The sequence below is a fragment of the Opisthorchis viverrini genome, assembly GCF_000715545.1.
Source record: "Opisthorchis viverrini unplaced genomic scaffold opera_v5_6, whole genome shotgun sequence".
NCBI classification, from domain to species: Eukaryota; Metazoa; Platyhelminthes; class Trematoda; order Opisthorchiida; family Opisthorchiidae; genus Opisthorchis; species Opisthorchis viverrini.
In genome coordinates this window covers 3,451,872-3,467,237 of record NW_008751662.1, presented here as the reverse complement: position 1 = coordinate 3,467,237, position 15,366 = coordinate 3,451,872, and the positions used below count along the sequence as shown (strand labels likewise).

Below are 15,366 nucleotides of genomic sequence, written 5' to 3'. Positions count from 1 at the left end.
TCAAATCATCGGTGAACGAAACTGCGCCAGCTACAACCACTGTACGACGAGTACGCGGTTATTACAGCTGACAATGATGATGATGACTTGGATCTGCTAGTCAAGAAACTTCTAGAAATATTATCGGCCTGAAACTTATGTCCTCTCGTCTTTTATGGCGAGCCTAAGTTGCACAGCATAGCAATCCGTTCAAAATGTAGAGTGATATTCAGCGCGCAGAGATGCTTCAAGCCATGTTGAGGGAGAGGTATTTCTTGTATTGTCGAAAATCCGATCGTCCATGAGGCATTTTCAAAGCGGAACCCTTGACTTTTGGCGCGAGGTTATAACCTCTTTCCTCAAAAGAAGTGTGGGATTTTGAACGTATCATTAGCTTCCATAGCTTGCCGAGAAATATGGTGCGTTGTAATAGTCCACAGACTCAAAATGTCATTCAACATTATACGTGAACAGCTAAGTTGCAGAATAAATACGTAAGATTTAGAACGCAGCCCAGCTGGACTTAAAGTTCACCATATCCGAATTCCGAAATCCAAAAAAAACGAGGTTCCAGAAAACATATACGGGGTTGAGACACACACATCGCCTAAATGTCACATATCCATCAAGAAAAGGAGTCTCGGCCGATACAAACATGCAGAAGAGAGATCTAATATATTATTCACGAGACGAGGGATTGGAAATAATCCATCAACAATGCATTTGTCTGTTCCTATCACTTAACAAGCACTTCATGCCAACTTGAAGCAGCGTTTTCTGGTTCCGTCTAATCAAAGACAATAAGCGAACAGCACATAACCTCTGGTGTCATATTTCATCTCCTGTAGCGCAAGTCCGTTGAGGATATGATTATCATCCACGTGATCGACCGCGAGTAACCACACAGGAAGGCAATAAATTCTGCGCAAAGCAGGGCATGCGAATAATTCATATGCATGAAATATGACTAACTTGCATATTGTTAGTCAGCTTTCGTGTGATATCATGAGAGTGTGAGAGTACGTTATCGTAGGATATTTCAGAGTTCTCTTCACGGAAACAGTGTCAAACCTGTGTGAAATTTAGCTGTACGTTCATGACACATGACTGGACAGATTAAAACTGGTGTATGTGAGGGGCGGCCTCATTAGGAGGGAGACAACCTATTCTGTCATTAAGGGTAAACCATAAGTAATGTGCGCTTTACGTCTACGTTTCTTGACCGAAAGAACTGCTTAGATGGTCCATAACCACATGCCATTGTAAAGCACAAACACAAAATAGCTAATTCACAAGTAGGTTCTATTCGTTCTCTACAAGAAATCACAAAACAATATAAACCCGACTACCAGTTAGAAACTGCAAGAATTACTTGACAGCCGAACTTCCTAATGCCCTCAAACGGCGTAGATCGTACGATGCGGCGTCGGCCGTGAAAGTTAGTCAGGCATCTGCCAAATCTTCTAGAAACAGATTGATTGTGGCCAATGTTGCACTGTGCCTGATCGACGAGTTAACCACACAATAGGGACTAATCGCTGTGACTCAAATACATCTGGGATATCTGTTAATGCAGATTGCAGTTATTGACCGGGATCGCAATCTGAGCACACCTATGTAGGTGTTTGTCAACTGCTTATTCGACGACTTCGGTTTGCCCCATTTCCAGTTATGTCCATTATAAACCCAGCGCTAAGAAACTGCTCGTTCAACCAACTGGGACATATTTCACCAGCCCTCTGGACGCAGTGTTTATAACTAGAGATAACACCTGCACATTTTAGGTTTACAAAGACTTGACTTTAGACAAAATGGTCAACAGACTGAAATGATTACATTGGTGTAGAATACAAACAAATGGCAGTTGACCAACAGCAACAACGCCTGCAGACTCAGCTCAAGCTTATTTGGTCCACCAGTTCCGGAAGTAATTTCCGGTTTTTGGCACGTACGCGGATGGTTTGGTCTTCCGTACTGGGTCGAGAAAATGTAGTTTCGTCCAATCGTGTCTGTATGACGGCGTTGATGCTGCCTTGTTCCCTAGTTCACCTGCTTCTCTGCACGGGGCCCTGTTACACCTTACTGAGACAAAGTAGCGATACGTAAGTTAAGCCAAAAAGAGAGAACGTGCCGCAACAGCATTATCCGTCAGTCACTGCCTGGAAGTTGGCCGCAAATCAGGAGCGGGACTACGACCGCTTGGGAAACCAGTTGCCTCAAGGGGAAGGCAAACGCCGTGAACGGAGGCAAAACTCAATGCTTGTCTATGAAACAAAACGTTATTTAAGTTTTAAAGAAGATTTCTTTACTCAGTAACTTTAGGTGGAGGAACTCGATTTGGATGCTGCCGTCATAAACGGAGGAACTCGTTTGATAGTTGGCACGAAAAATTTGACAGGAGCAATCGAGAGTTTGCCCAAGCCAGATGAACGGTTTGGTCTTCTTAAGTTATCTCTCTTTAGGAGATGGGTTTTATATGCGAAATCGAAGAACGATCATAGCAGGCAACCCGGGTGATGAAACAACTCACGTTGGACTGATCACTGAAAGCTCGGTTGTTGGGTTCGAACTGCTTCCCAGCTGATACACATCAAAAGTAGAATCATATGCATGTATGTGCTCCAGTGAGAAACAGACAACACAAGAGAACAGACTGTTTAGCAACATGTCCATTCGTCAAAACGATAAACCCAGATATGTGGCCACAAGCGAGTCTCGTTTGGATGCCCTTTTTTGAAAGTATGGGTTCGTTGCCAGAACAGAAGACAAAATAAACGCATGGGAAATGTTTCGATTTGACAAGCATATATGCTCTAACATTGGCGCGGTAAATGCATGACGAATAATTGAGTAGCGGACACAGTTTCGTATTTGTAGCCACCTCTTGCACTGTATACATATGGGCCTGATCGGCGAACAAAATGAAACGGTTGATCGTCCAAATCAAACAGTAGAAGATAATGTGTCATCAGATCGGATGATCGACAGGTTGAAAACACCACCAGAACGCGGAAGAAGGCCTAGAAATTTCTAGAATGAACAGGCGGAAATACTATAAAGTAAGTTGAAAGAAACCATAAATTCACAGCATGCTAACTTTGAGTAGCTTTCGGAAATACGGCATTATCCGGGACAAACTAACGTTTTGAGTGTTCCTGTTTTATGCAGACCGCAAGGAGAGGGAGATAAAATTAGGATCAAATGCTAAAGATGAGAATAATGGGAGAAATCAATGGCTGGAACATAAACCCCATTCGTACTTGGATAGAAGTACGAAGGAAACGAGAATTTATAGGTGGAGAATAAGTCAAAGAGGTGGAAAACAACTGTGGCGAGAAGTCCAGCGCAGATGAGCGGAACAATGACGGCAATGAGCGAGCGAGTGTGTGAGGAGGGGTGAGTGTTGAGGCTGAATCACATCTAAACGTTGAAAAAAATATACTCATGTATAAATCAGCTCTAACATGGTCATCGATGATAAAATTTCAAAAAAAAAATCAAGGAAGGCAAAGGTTTTGCTTCCAATTTATCGATGGCTAGCACGCTCAACAGGTGCAGCAGATGGGCCGTTGCTTCAATTGCGTGTTTACGAAGGACGAACCAACATGGCAAATGAAAAGAACGAGGGACCGAGTTCGATGAGAATGCTACTGAACCGACAGATAAGCGGAGTGATCTAGCTACTGAGAAAGTCCGACATATGGAGAAGGGAGGAGTCGGAAAACGGAAAGCAGTTAATTGCCATGTTGCTGTGTGGGGAACCGAAAGGTTTCAGCTTCCAATTTATCGATGGCTAGCACGCTCAACAGGTGCAGCAGATGGGCCGTTGCTTCAATTGCGTGTTTACGAAGGACGAACCAACATGGCAAATGAAAAGAACGAGGGACCGAGTTCGATGAGAATGCTACTGAACCGACAGATAAGCGGAGTGATCTAGCTACTGAGAAAGTCCGACATATGGAGAAGGGAGGAGTCGGAAAACGGAAAGCAGTTAATTGCCATGTTGCTGTGTGGGGAACCGAAAGGTTTCAGATGAGATCGACTTTTCGTTTCAAATCATTTCGTTTCCATTCTGGAAGACGTTGGAATGCGTGCATTGGCATTCCGAACAAGGCCTCGAATTCCGTGGAGCTCAAGTAATTCTGTGTGAGAAGAAAGAGGGAAGGATGGGCATAAATGTGAGATGAGGTCTGTAGGACATTCATGATAGTGATAAGCGATCGTGGACGGTCAATATCCCGGTCCTGATTTTTAAGGTATTTTGAGAGGTTAACTTTCTGTCTGGTGGGTTGCATGCATATGAACTTCCGAGAAACCACTAAATTCGATGTGACAGACAGGCCAACCTTCCAGAGTTCACCATTTGACAAGAATCTCCACTAACGGCACACATGAAATCAAGACGCTAAAGGCAATATTCCCATACCGATGGAAGGTCCACAAACGTGATTACCAAGTCGGCGCGCAACCACTCAGTCAAATGTGGGACTGGCTAAATTCCGTTCTCCGGGGTGGAAGTACATGGACTAGATATTGCGCCTCGGTTGCTGATGCTCTTCGAGTTCGATGAACAAATCAAAATCGGAAGCAACACATGTACATGAAAAATAAAAACTCAAACTATGTGAATTACAGGTGGTCGCATAGATGTGAGGCGAACAGGTCTTGTTGCCGCACTCCTTGTGCCTATCAAACAGGAATGTGTGCTGGCCTCCACAGGGAACCGTAGTTAAGTGTGTTCGAAACAAAGAAGGTCGCACTAAAGTGAGATTGACAGGGATGGGTGGGGATTCGGGGGAAAAAGGGAGAAATTCGAACACTTTGATAATAGATCAATGGCCGGAAAGTTAGAAAGTGAGATTCCCCCTCAAAAGATTGAATAGCAGGTGGTCAGATAGTGTGTTGGTTTGGTTAACCGTAGGTAAACAGCCATTGGACTACAAAGCTCTTTTTGTCGTTTACGTGCCAAGTTTCTAACATCCACAATTCACGAGCGTATTCTTTACGTTTCAGAAGGTCTAAGGTCATGCATGTATATCTTCTCCTCTCATGATTGCGATGATACCGCTTTCAAGTGTTTCAGTTCGCAAACACAGTGCCTAGTCCAGCTGAAACGTCCATTCAACGGCTATTTTCTAGTAGGTGCTTCGAATGAAACAGCGGTATAAATGTGGCACCTCGTGATCACAGGAGAAGGATCACGCACACTGTAATGGTGAACTAGACACGTTAACGCCTGATCAGATCCGTAAAGGGTCATCAAAACAAAAAAAACTGTGTGCGTCGGTGCGTGGTTCTGGGTGATGGATAGATAAGAACCCATACTTAATCGTATGCTGACGTCGGATTAAAATATTTCTGGTTGGCACTAAGCTCTCGAGACTGAAGTGTATCTTCAAACAAACAGGCGAGTGGGACTTGGGACAAAACTTGTACCACATACTCAGGGAGCTCGATGGATATCTCACATCACTCGAAGCGTCGACAGAACCAGCCTGCACAACCACAGGAATTAGTCTCAGTAAATTAAGTATTAAACTAATGTTTTATGCAATGACCAGATGGGTGGTAATAATATCGTGCATTAGTGCGAATCAGAGGGAGCCAATAGCTTACCTCGAGACGGGTGCGATCTAAACCCTTGAGTGGGCGCTGGGCCGAGACTCGCAATTGTTCATAGGGGCAAATCTGGGAAGTGGAGGAAGCACATAAAACACACAAAACAATCATAAGTTTTATATTTAGAGTTATTCGAAGGCAATTAATGAGTAGAACCATCAAACGAATTCAAAACAACTAAGCTCGAAAACTCGGCAGATTTCGTCAAGACCATGAAAAGAGTAAAACTGTGAACAAGGAAGCCACGTTCAGCTGATTGTCTAGTCATCTTCTCCGGAAAATTATAGTGAACTAGTAATGAAATAGTGAAATAGTAGTAAAATTATCAAAATAGTACTGATTTCCGTGTAAAAGTCTTGTTGTTATTTGGCTACAAAAGCCGAGCAATAAAACCCCGATTACACAGACATGCCCACCGAGCACATCACTCAACTCAACGAGTACAATCGACATACATATCGCACAATGTCAGCTGATGAGATCACGCAACCAGTCTGGTAATTCGCAATACTTTGCATGCTTCAGATTTCCAGGGCCACTGCGGCATGTCTGGGTGATGGATAGATAAGAACCCATACTTAATCGTATGCTGACGTCGGATTAAAATATTTCTGGTTGGCACTAAGCTCTCGAGACTGAAGTGTATCTTCAAACAAACAGGCGAGTGGGACTTGGGACAAAACTTGTACCACATACTCAGGGAGCTCGATGGATATCTCACATCACTCGAAGCGTCGACAGAACCAGCCTGCACAACCACAGGAATTAGTCTCAGTAAATTAAGTATTAAACTAATGTTTTATGCAATGACCAGATGGGTGGTAATAATATCGTGCATTAGTGCGAATCAGAGGGAGCCAATAGCTTACCTCGAGACGGGTGCGATCTAAACCCTTGAGTGGGCGCTGGGCCGAGACTCGCAATTGTTCATAGGGGCAAATCTGGGAAGTGGAGGAAGCACATAAAACACACAAAACAATCATAAGTTTTATATTTAGAGTTATTCGAAGGCAATTAATGAGTAGAACCATCAAACGAATTCAAAACAATTAAGCTCGAAAACTCGGCAGATTTCGTCAAGACCATGAAAAGAGTAAAACTGTGAACAAGGAAGCCACGTTCAGCTGATTGTCTAGTCATCTTCTCCGGAAAATTATAGTGAACTAGTAGTGAAATAGTGAAATAGTAGTAAAATTATCAAAATAGTACTGATTTCCGTGTAAAAGTCTTGTTGTTATTTGGCTACAAAAGCCGAGCAATAAAACCCCGATTACACAGACATGCCCACCGAGCACATCACTCAACTCAACGAGTACAATCGACATACATATCGCACAATGTCAGCTGATGAGATCACGCAACCAGTCTGGTAATTCGCAATACTTTGCATGCTTCAGATTTCCAGGGCCACTGCGGCATGCGCAACGCTACTGGCAATACAAATTTTGTTCTATCGAAATCTCAACGATCGCCCGCTCAACCAACTCATATGCTGATCGGCAACCGATTGCAGTAATCCAGAGAGTTAGGAGTTAGGAGACGGATAACGAGCTGTGCTCCGATCCAAGTGCGGAAATAGCGCTTCTTTCAAACTTGTAGGAACCACTCAAACAAATTACACCACGCATCACGGGGCAATGACGAAGGAGACGGATAACGAGCTGTTCTCCGATCCAAGTGCGGGAATAGCGCTTCTTTCAAACTTGTAGGATCTTCTGATCAGAGGGCATATGGAGACCGCGGGTTGATGAAATTCTTTCGAATTCCACCTGTTTGGTTAAAGGATCTATTTAAATAGGAACCACTCAAATGAATTACACCACGCATCACGGGGCAATGACGATTCCGCTGTTCACACACCACATGAGGGTCAGCTGAGTATATAGTACTCCAGCGTGCTAGCACGCCTTAGCCACGATTCAGTTTTCGTATTTCCCTATTTAAAACTGCACTGACAACAAACGCGAGAGCATAAACGAGGAGCGACGAGATGAGTGATGGGTTGATTCTACTCAAAGCATGAATCGTCAACGCGAAAATACTTCATGAATTGCTACCAATAGGACACTCAACGAGAGTGGAATGGAGAACACAACAAGTAAACGTTTTATCGGCTCAGTCCCTCAATGGTCATCTAAATCTTGTGGGAGAAGCCGAGAGATAGATAACACTCACAAGGACTATCACCTTTTGGCTGTACAAATTCTAGTTCAACGAGGAACCCAGAAGATGGAAAAAAACAATTGACGCGTTTACATCAATCGCAAACGCAAAACAAAAAACAAGCCGGAGGGAGGGAGATAGTACACCGTGTCAGGCCGATTGTCAATCACTTAGTTCGACCAAATAATCTACATTAAAAGGTGACGAAATGCAACCCGAAAACTGAGAGGATAGCTCTTTTAATGAAGATTAAAGGCTGTGAGAGAAACATAATACTATGGTAATCAGTAGAACCTAGCAGGAGTGGTGAGTGAACGGAAATGTAATTCTGATCGATAAAGTCACACGAGCGGACTTGTCGCGTACTCGTAACAACGGCAAGTCTACTCGTGCGAGGGGACCCACGGCTTGAGACATTGTCACAAATGACCCAGTTGCGCCCTCGATGGCGCTCTTGCATCCAAGCCTTCAATGCCTAGCTAACCTCCCAATCTCCCAAGTGAAAAGTTCACTGAGAACCCTGTATTTATGTATCAATCATATCAGCTACCGCCTCCAATAAGCAGCTATCTGGCCCACCTCCCCAAATCATCGGTGAACGAAACTGTGACAACTACAACAACTGCACGATAGGTACGCGGCACCTATAGTTGATGATGATGACTTCAATAACAGACATTTGCCGGACAACACCAATCATGAGAACCACTGAAATCATTTTACAAGGCCGCACACCACAGTGCCGAAGCGAACGTTATTTGCTTTCAGACCCCCTTCGAAAAGAGCTGGTGATTGATGTTACGACACCTTTCACAATTTGGAGCGGATTCCTTATTTTACTACATCCGATCGTTTTGATCCACGGATTTCACTTTTCGAGCATTTTGCTCTACATGTACTATACTAGGCCGGAAGAATACATCACTGAATTTGTTTCCTTGTCCCGCCACTGATATTCTATCTTACACCACTTGCTACCAGTGTGAGGTCACACACAATGACTCTATTGCGATTTTGTACGGACGCAAGCAGCTCTGTTTAAGCGAACATCACATCGACTGGACAGATGCGCCGTGAGACAGCTACGAACCGTACGAAGGATGATTGATAGGCCAGAACGTGAGCTAATCAAAATCAAGGACATTTAGCCCCGCCCTTCTCGCTCCATCACAAGATTCTAACTCAACCATATGGAAAATTCCATGATGATTCCATAAATACAGTGGCAATTTTTTTATAAACAAAAGACTGTCTTAAGCTGCCATGCATTTTCATACACCACATTGGGTGGAACGGGAAACCAAGGAACGGCGCAGGGGTTGTAATATCGCTAATAAGGCACAACACCTGATGACAAGTTTGGCAGCGCAAATCCAATTAATTTTACGAAGACAACAGAGGCAGGTTGAAGAAGCATAAACGACACTTACTGAATCTTTGAGGTGCATTGTCATGCATGTGAGATTTCCTCTGAACTTCTAGGAATCTGCCGCCACTTCGTACTTAGTGATTCTGATGACGAGCGAGCAACACTGTTAGTAACACTGAGGTCATGCGCGTCCCACTTTGGACCCTCAGCTCCGGGAAACGACAGCTGCCAATGCAGCTGGAGTTACTGGTTAGTTCGGAAGGGGATATTTTTCTGAGGCATACGCGGTTCCCCTACCGACAGTGCACAACTGCAAGAACGTAACCCATTGAGTTTGGCTAGCCTATCTATCGTGGGCAGACTCATTCTTTCAAAGGTAATAATATTTATCACCCGGCTGTTTACTGGATGTTACAAGCAAACCACGGAGACACCTACGAGTGAACAGCGAACGGCCTACAAGGCAGCAAAGATCATCCAGCGGTCGAGTAGATTTCGTTCCAGTTTCTAGTAGGCCGTTAGCATTAAAGTGAAACCTCAAAACCTACGCCAAGACTAAAACCTACGAGAGAACCGTACACCTGTCAGACTCGTTACATATCTATCCTGAGCACATTGATCAAAACATCCAATCAGTAGGTTGCACTACAAGTTGTTTCTCAGGCAATATGCTAGCCAAATGTACTTCGAATGGGATGACTGGTTGTCCGCCACAGGAAAGGCGTATTGGTTCGGAGACGGGCTATATCAATAGAAACATTGTCATACATGGCCTAATCGCACCCTCAGTGACGCTCGTGCATCCAAGCCATTGCCCGCAATGCATAGCTCCCTTCCCAATTCCACCTGTTAAACTGCACTGACAGTCCTGTAATTACGCACCAATTTATCAACCCCCGCCTCTAATGCGCAGCTACCTCCCCCCCCCCCCAAATCATCGTGAACGAAACTGTGGCAGCTGCAACTACTGTACGACAAGTTTGTGTTTCTTACAGCTGATGATGATGATGAGAGAATCTTCTTAAAATGTGCCCAAAAGTGTGCTCAGATAAAAAAAATTTGGTGCCCGTATGTAGGTTACTCTGCTCTTCAACCAGATCACTAAATCTACCCTGATGCATGTGGGAATTCATATTTCCTAACTTTCCATGTCGCATATACAGGATGTATCAGAACCACTCACTTTGAAAGACGTTTTCTTCTGAGCGGAGGAAGGCCGAAGCCAACTTTGAACGGACGGATAGGAATCGATATCAGTCATGTCTGAATCACTAGCAAAACCATGTCGTACAGGAGTAAGGGTTCGGCTTCGTGGGCGACTACTGAGAAACTGTTGTTGTTGTTGTTTTAACATTGCACTAACTGGACGCAACCCGGTCACTGACGGCGGCAAACCAGTAAGTGTGCCAGACTTGATAACGTATGCACTTCGGCTGGGTGCCAATGTGGTACCATCATCACCAGAACAGACAGTTAGTCCATCCATTGAGATTGCGGATGCAGTCACTGAGGATAATGAAACGAAGAACACAGAAAACAGGATGAGTAACGTCAAAGAGAACAAGGGACCTCGTATGATTCCGAGGCTAGGATCGGAAGCAACTTACGAGAGCCCACTGCCTCAGTGACACCCGCCTGAGATTCAAAACCAGCCAAAGTGGTGTGCAGCGACTCGTCGGTTGTCAGTGTATGGTCCCCACTTCCCAGTAAACCAGCTCCTGCATAGACCAGTTTTCCACCTGTTCGTTCCGTGTGAAGTGGAGCATCGTGTTTGGTCGCTGCCAGTGTGGAACTTCGAAAAGCTGACCCGCCTGGTAGAACGCTTTGAGAAGGCCCTGATGCATTTGTAAGATCACCGTTCACTCCGGCTAAAGCTGGACGGGGTAGGCTAACTGCACGACCGTATAGCGCACCCGATGTGTAACCTGGACGAGGAGCTACAGTGAAAAAATGCGTTGATTTATAGGTAACGTGGTTTATTTTGTATTCCCTAACACTATCTCATCTAATACTTCAGGATATCATGCGACTAAATTCGTGGCAGAATAGGGTTGGAGGAACTCAGTGGCTATAATAACATGGGGGGAAGGATTATCCTAAGGAACAGTTCAAAATTCCTGTGTGGCAGGCATCGCATGAATTGTTAGGATAACGCGAACGCAGTTGTGAGCAACGGCATGATTGGATCATGTTTTGGGATTGCGGTTTTTGCACGAAGGATTTCGCCATATGTGATAGGTACATGCAGAGAATGAAGTGCAGACATACGAAAATCAGGTGAGTGGTTTTGAAGTGAAACTGTGGTTTTCACAGGAATAGCGCTCCACTATAAGCAGTTATGGCAACTGGAGGCAGCAAAGGGATAGGTGGTTATGCGGTGATAGGCAGCATTAGTGAGCAAACCAACAGGACATGCAGAGTCACACATCTACCTGGGTACATCACGTGACCGTGTCGGGTGGATCTAACTGCAGATTCTGCACCAAGCCCTGATAAGCCAAGCGAAACAAGACAATGGTGTTGGAAAGGCAACATAATGCCACGAATCAGAGTGATGACATAACTGTTTCAGCACAAACTGAGTCCTTCCTAGACCAGAAAAAACGGATACACCCGGAGTGGCAAAGCCAAGTCCAAAGCTGTGTGTGTTTGAAAATATAGATGCCACATCCGTGTTAAAACGGCTGGAATAACGCCAGACAGGCAGACAGATGTATGGTCACCAATAGAATGAATGCGAACGTGGAGGGATTATGTTGAGCTACGGGGGGTGAGGACAACTTATGGAGGTGAGTCACTGCCATCGCTGGGACAGAGCACATCAGAGCTGAGCAGTTGGCTGCATGTAAGCAACACATCAATCGTTCAGGCTGACGAACCCTAACTGGGGCCATTCTACTGGTGGTGTGTAAGGGCTGAAAATGAAGTCAGTCACTTGTGCCTCGTAGAACAAATAGCGGTTTTTTTTAATTTCCTTCCTCTTTCTTTTGGTTTCCGTAGGGGATACAAACCATTTATTTCATAAACTCTGAGGCGCCGGTAAAGCTGCAGTCAAAAGACCCAATGTGTTCTTCACAATTTTTCGACTATTCTCTGTGATAATACGTTATGAACGCACAAAGGAAAATGCCATCGAGGCTGAACGGTGGATAGAAACAGCCCATGCATCATACGGGGACTTTTTTGGCCTCTCTCAGATAACACGCTACTCAGACTGCTCTGTTAAGATCGTTTCTTGACGGAGAGGAGCTTGATAAAATCACAAAACCATATACCAGGCTAACAACAAAAAGAATGCTAATCGTTCAACACCCTTTTGGTTCCAGGATGGTATGCCACCCGAAGGAAGCACGAGGGCTGAGATATTGTCGGGGTTGCCCAAACTCCGACAGGAGCAGTCGACATGCCGTGGTTGGATTCGAACCACGGACTTTCTTCCAGGATGGCCACCCGAAGGAAGCACGAGGGCTGAGATATTGTCGGGGTTGCCCAAACTCCGACAGGAGCAGTCGACATGCCGTGGTTGGATTCGAACCACGGACTTTCCGATCACTAAGTTCACGCCATAACCACTAAAAATATCTCGAGCTAATCTACCAGGCTAATCAGATGCTTAAACAAAACGATCGTGTGGATGGTGAAGGTCACAATCTAAGAAATCACTGAGCATCTGTGGACACCTGACATATTTGGGAGACTGTGAACACTAAGAAAGCAGAACATATTCATCAAGACAAGCGATTAGTCAATAGAAGACTAAATGCTTACTTGAAGCCACAATAGGTATGGTACCAGAGCGACCTCCAGTACATGAATAATCCATTCGATAGGAAAGGGAATGAGCAGCGCGATGATCTCGCCGTGTATCCCTGGACGGAGCTGAAATTGTGGTGGCCAGAAAAGTGCCTATTAGATACATGTTTGACCTCATGATAATTCAGGGACGCGAAAGATGTTGCTGCAATCGCCAAATGCGAATGCATTTCTAGGAAATGGTTCTGGTAGTATGATACGAGAATTGGACTCTGGAAGTGCCAAAGTTTCGACCAAACCTTACAAGACGCAAGATGTTGCTGCAATCGCCAATACGAATGCATTTCTGGGAAATGGTTCCGGTAGTATGATACGAGAATTGGACTATGGAAGTGCCAAAGTTTCGACCAAACCGTAAGTTTTTGGGAAAGGAACTACGCAATTTCAGTCTAGAAACCAATAACGAGCTGTATAAACGTTCAAAATTCGGTTCCTATAAGCTCTTCAGTTCATCTTTAGCATCGCCAGCACAACGTCAGTGTTAAGCATTCACGCTCCGCTGTCGTTTAACAACCAAACGACAGCCTTATTGTGAAGAAAAAGAGCAATAGATGAGGAAGGGGCTTAGTACTGGCCCAGTTGAATCAATGAGATGTGTCTATACCCTCTGACACTCATTCACACCATCAGGGAGGGAAAAGGCAGCAGGGACGTCACTGATGCTGATTCATAGTCATATTCTATAAAGACTCCAACCATGCACAAGGGCATCACGCAGACCCCATCCTCCAAAACGATTCCCATCAACAGTGTACATAGAAGAGCTTCACAATGTGAGAACCCATCCCAAGGACTTTTAAAATCGCTTTTTTTCCCAGGAGGATAATCCCTCTAAAACAATTTTGGCGCAGTGGAATGTTTCCACTACACAGTTCCATCGAGAGCAAGAATTCACCTCCCAAAACCGAAGAAGATGTACGCTTTGTAGCCTAAGTGAAAGGGTTACCCTCAAATAGGAAGCATACAAGGGAAGCTCTCCGGACCGCTAATTCATACTAAGCAATCATCTGCCGCGTTAGATGCCTGATACCATAGGTACAGCGACCACAACTTCTCGACTAGACTAGACGTGGTTTCACTGATATCACCACTGATGAAGCGTGTTGCCGTTGCGACTCGGAGTGAAGGTAATGAAGACGAAACACGGGATAAAGCAACACGAAGTAATCCACAGTATATATCGCATGCCAATGAATATCATTGCTTTTTCTGCTTTGAAGAGTTGCAACGTTATCCAATTTGTATTCCATCCACTGTCATCTAAATATCCAGCTTCAAGTACCCACAAGAATACACTGGTTAGTTCATACTTTACAGTATAAAGGTACTAGACCAAAAATTCATCTTTATTTGAGTTTATCAAAAGTGTATATAGTTTATCTTGCCGGGCTTTGAATTTCAAACGTCCCATGCGCCATGCTTTTGGTTACCACGGGACGAACCCGGACAGTCGAGTCGGTTGACTGGACTGCTCGAACGACTGTCCAGACTCAGCACTATTTGTTCAGGTACTCCCGTCACGAAGAGACTGGACCTTACCGTGGTGTGACAGTTTGCGCACCTCAGCGACCCACTGAGCTATACTGGAGAGTGTCCCGCGACACTCACAGAGTCTCTCATACCAGGTTGGTCAATGGTTAGAGGTCTGACGAACACAGTCTCTGGCCCTCCAGGTTGGGGGTTGGAACATGTGGCGACTTGTTCCGTAGAACTGGTAATGTATTTGCATTCCCCGCCAAACACCGCTGCCTTGCGGTTAGGCTTTTGAGCCAAAGGCTTCGTATGAGGACCCTAATCGTCCTCCTGTCTAGGTGTGGGCGCCCTGGCAGTATCCCAGCCCACGTACAACAATGAATAGCACATACACAAATAAACTCATGCCACATCGGCCGTCGCGTGGTGCCATCAGCCGGGTCGCCTTACTTGCTGCATACAGCAGGGCGGGTAAGCGAAAACAGGCTACTGCTGACGCCTCCCTTCTTTCTCCTTCACATACTTTTTCTTCCCCCTCTCCCCACCCCATTAATAACTCTCTCCTTGTAGGCCCAGCACTTAGGACTGATGACTCCGTTCGTCATGAATCGGTTTTGCGTGCAGCGTCTGCTCGTCACATGGCGCCGACATCTTCAGGAATCTCCAGAGCAGTCCTCAAGCCTCGACACCCACTCTATCTGGCCGCTTTCAATGTTCGCACTCTGAAGCAAGCAGGACAACAAGCTGCTCTTGCACTCACACTGGACTCGCTTGGCATTGATGTGTGCTGTGTCTCAGAAACAAGAATTCAAGATGCAAGCACAGTGATTAAGTTAACCGCCCCGTCAGTCTCCACTCCGGCTACGCACCTCTGGTGATCCGGAGGCTGCTGCGGTGGGATGTGCAGGGGTTGGTATTGTGCTAAGTCACCGGGCGGAAGTATCCTTACT

The 15,366-nt window shown here is 45.2% G+C and overlaps 1 protein-coding gene across 1 annotated transcript in view; it reads right to left on the bottom strand.

Annotated features, from left to right (window-relative positions):
• Window positions 1–2,522: 2,522 nt before the first annotated feature.
• Window positions 2,523–15,366, bottom strand: part of T265_12597 (hypothetical protein) — a gene marked incomplete at both ends in the record, with an annotated part of 28,385 nt that continues 15,541 nt past the window's right edge. The window contains 5 exons of the mRNA XM_009164518.1: window positions 2,523–4,121; window positions 5,596–5,667; window positions 10,314–10,636; window positions 10,738–11,067; window positions 12,899–13,009. Coding sequence (XP_009162782.1) covers window positions 4,008–4,121; window positions 5,596–5,667; window positions 10,314–10,636; window positions 10,738–11,067; window positions 12,899–13,009 — 950 coding nt within the window. The remainder of the gene's footprint in view (window positions 4,122–5,595; window positions 5,668–10,313; window positions 10,637–10,737; window positions 11,068–12,898; window positions 13,010–15,366) is intronic.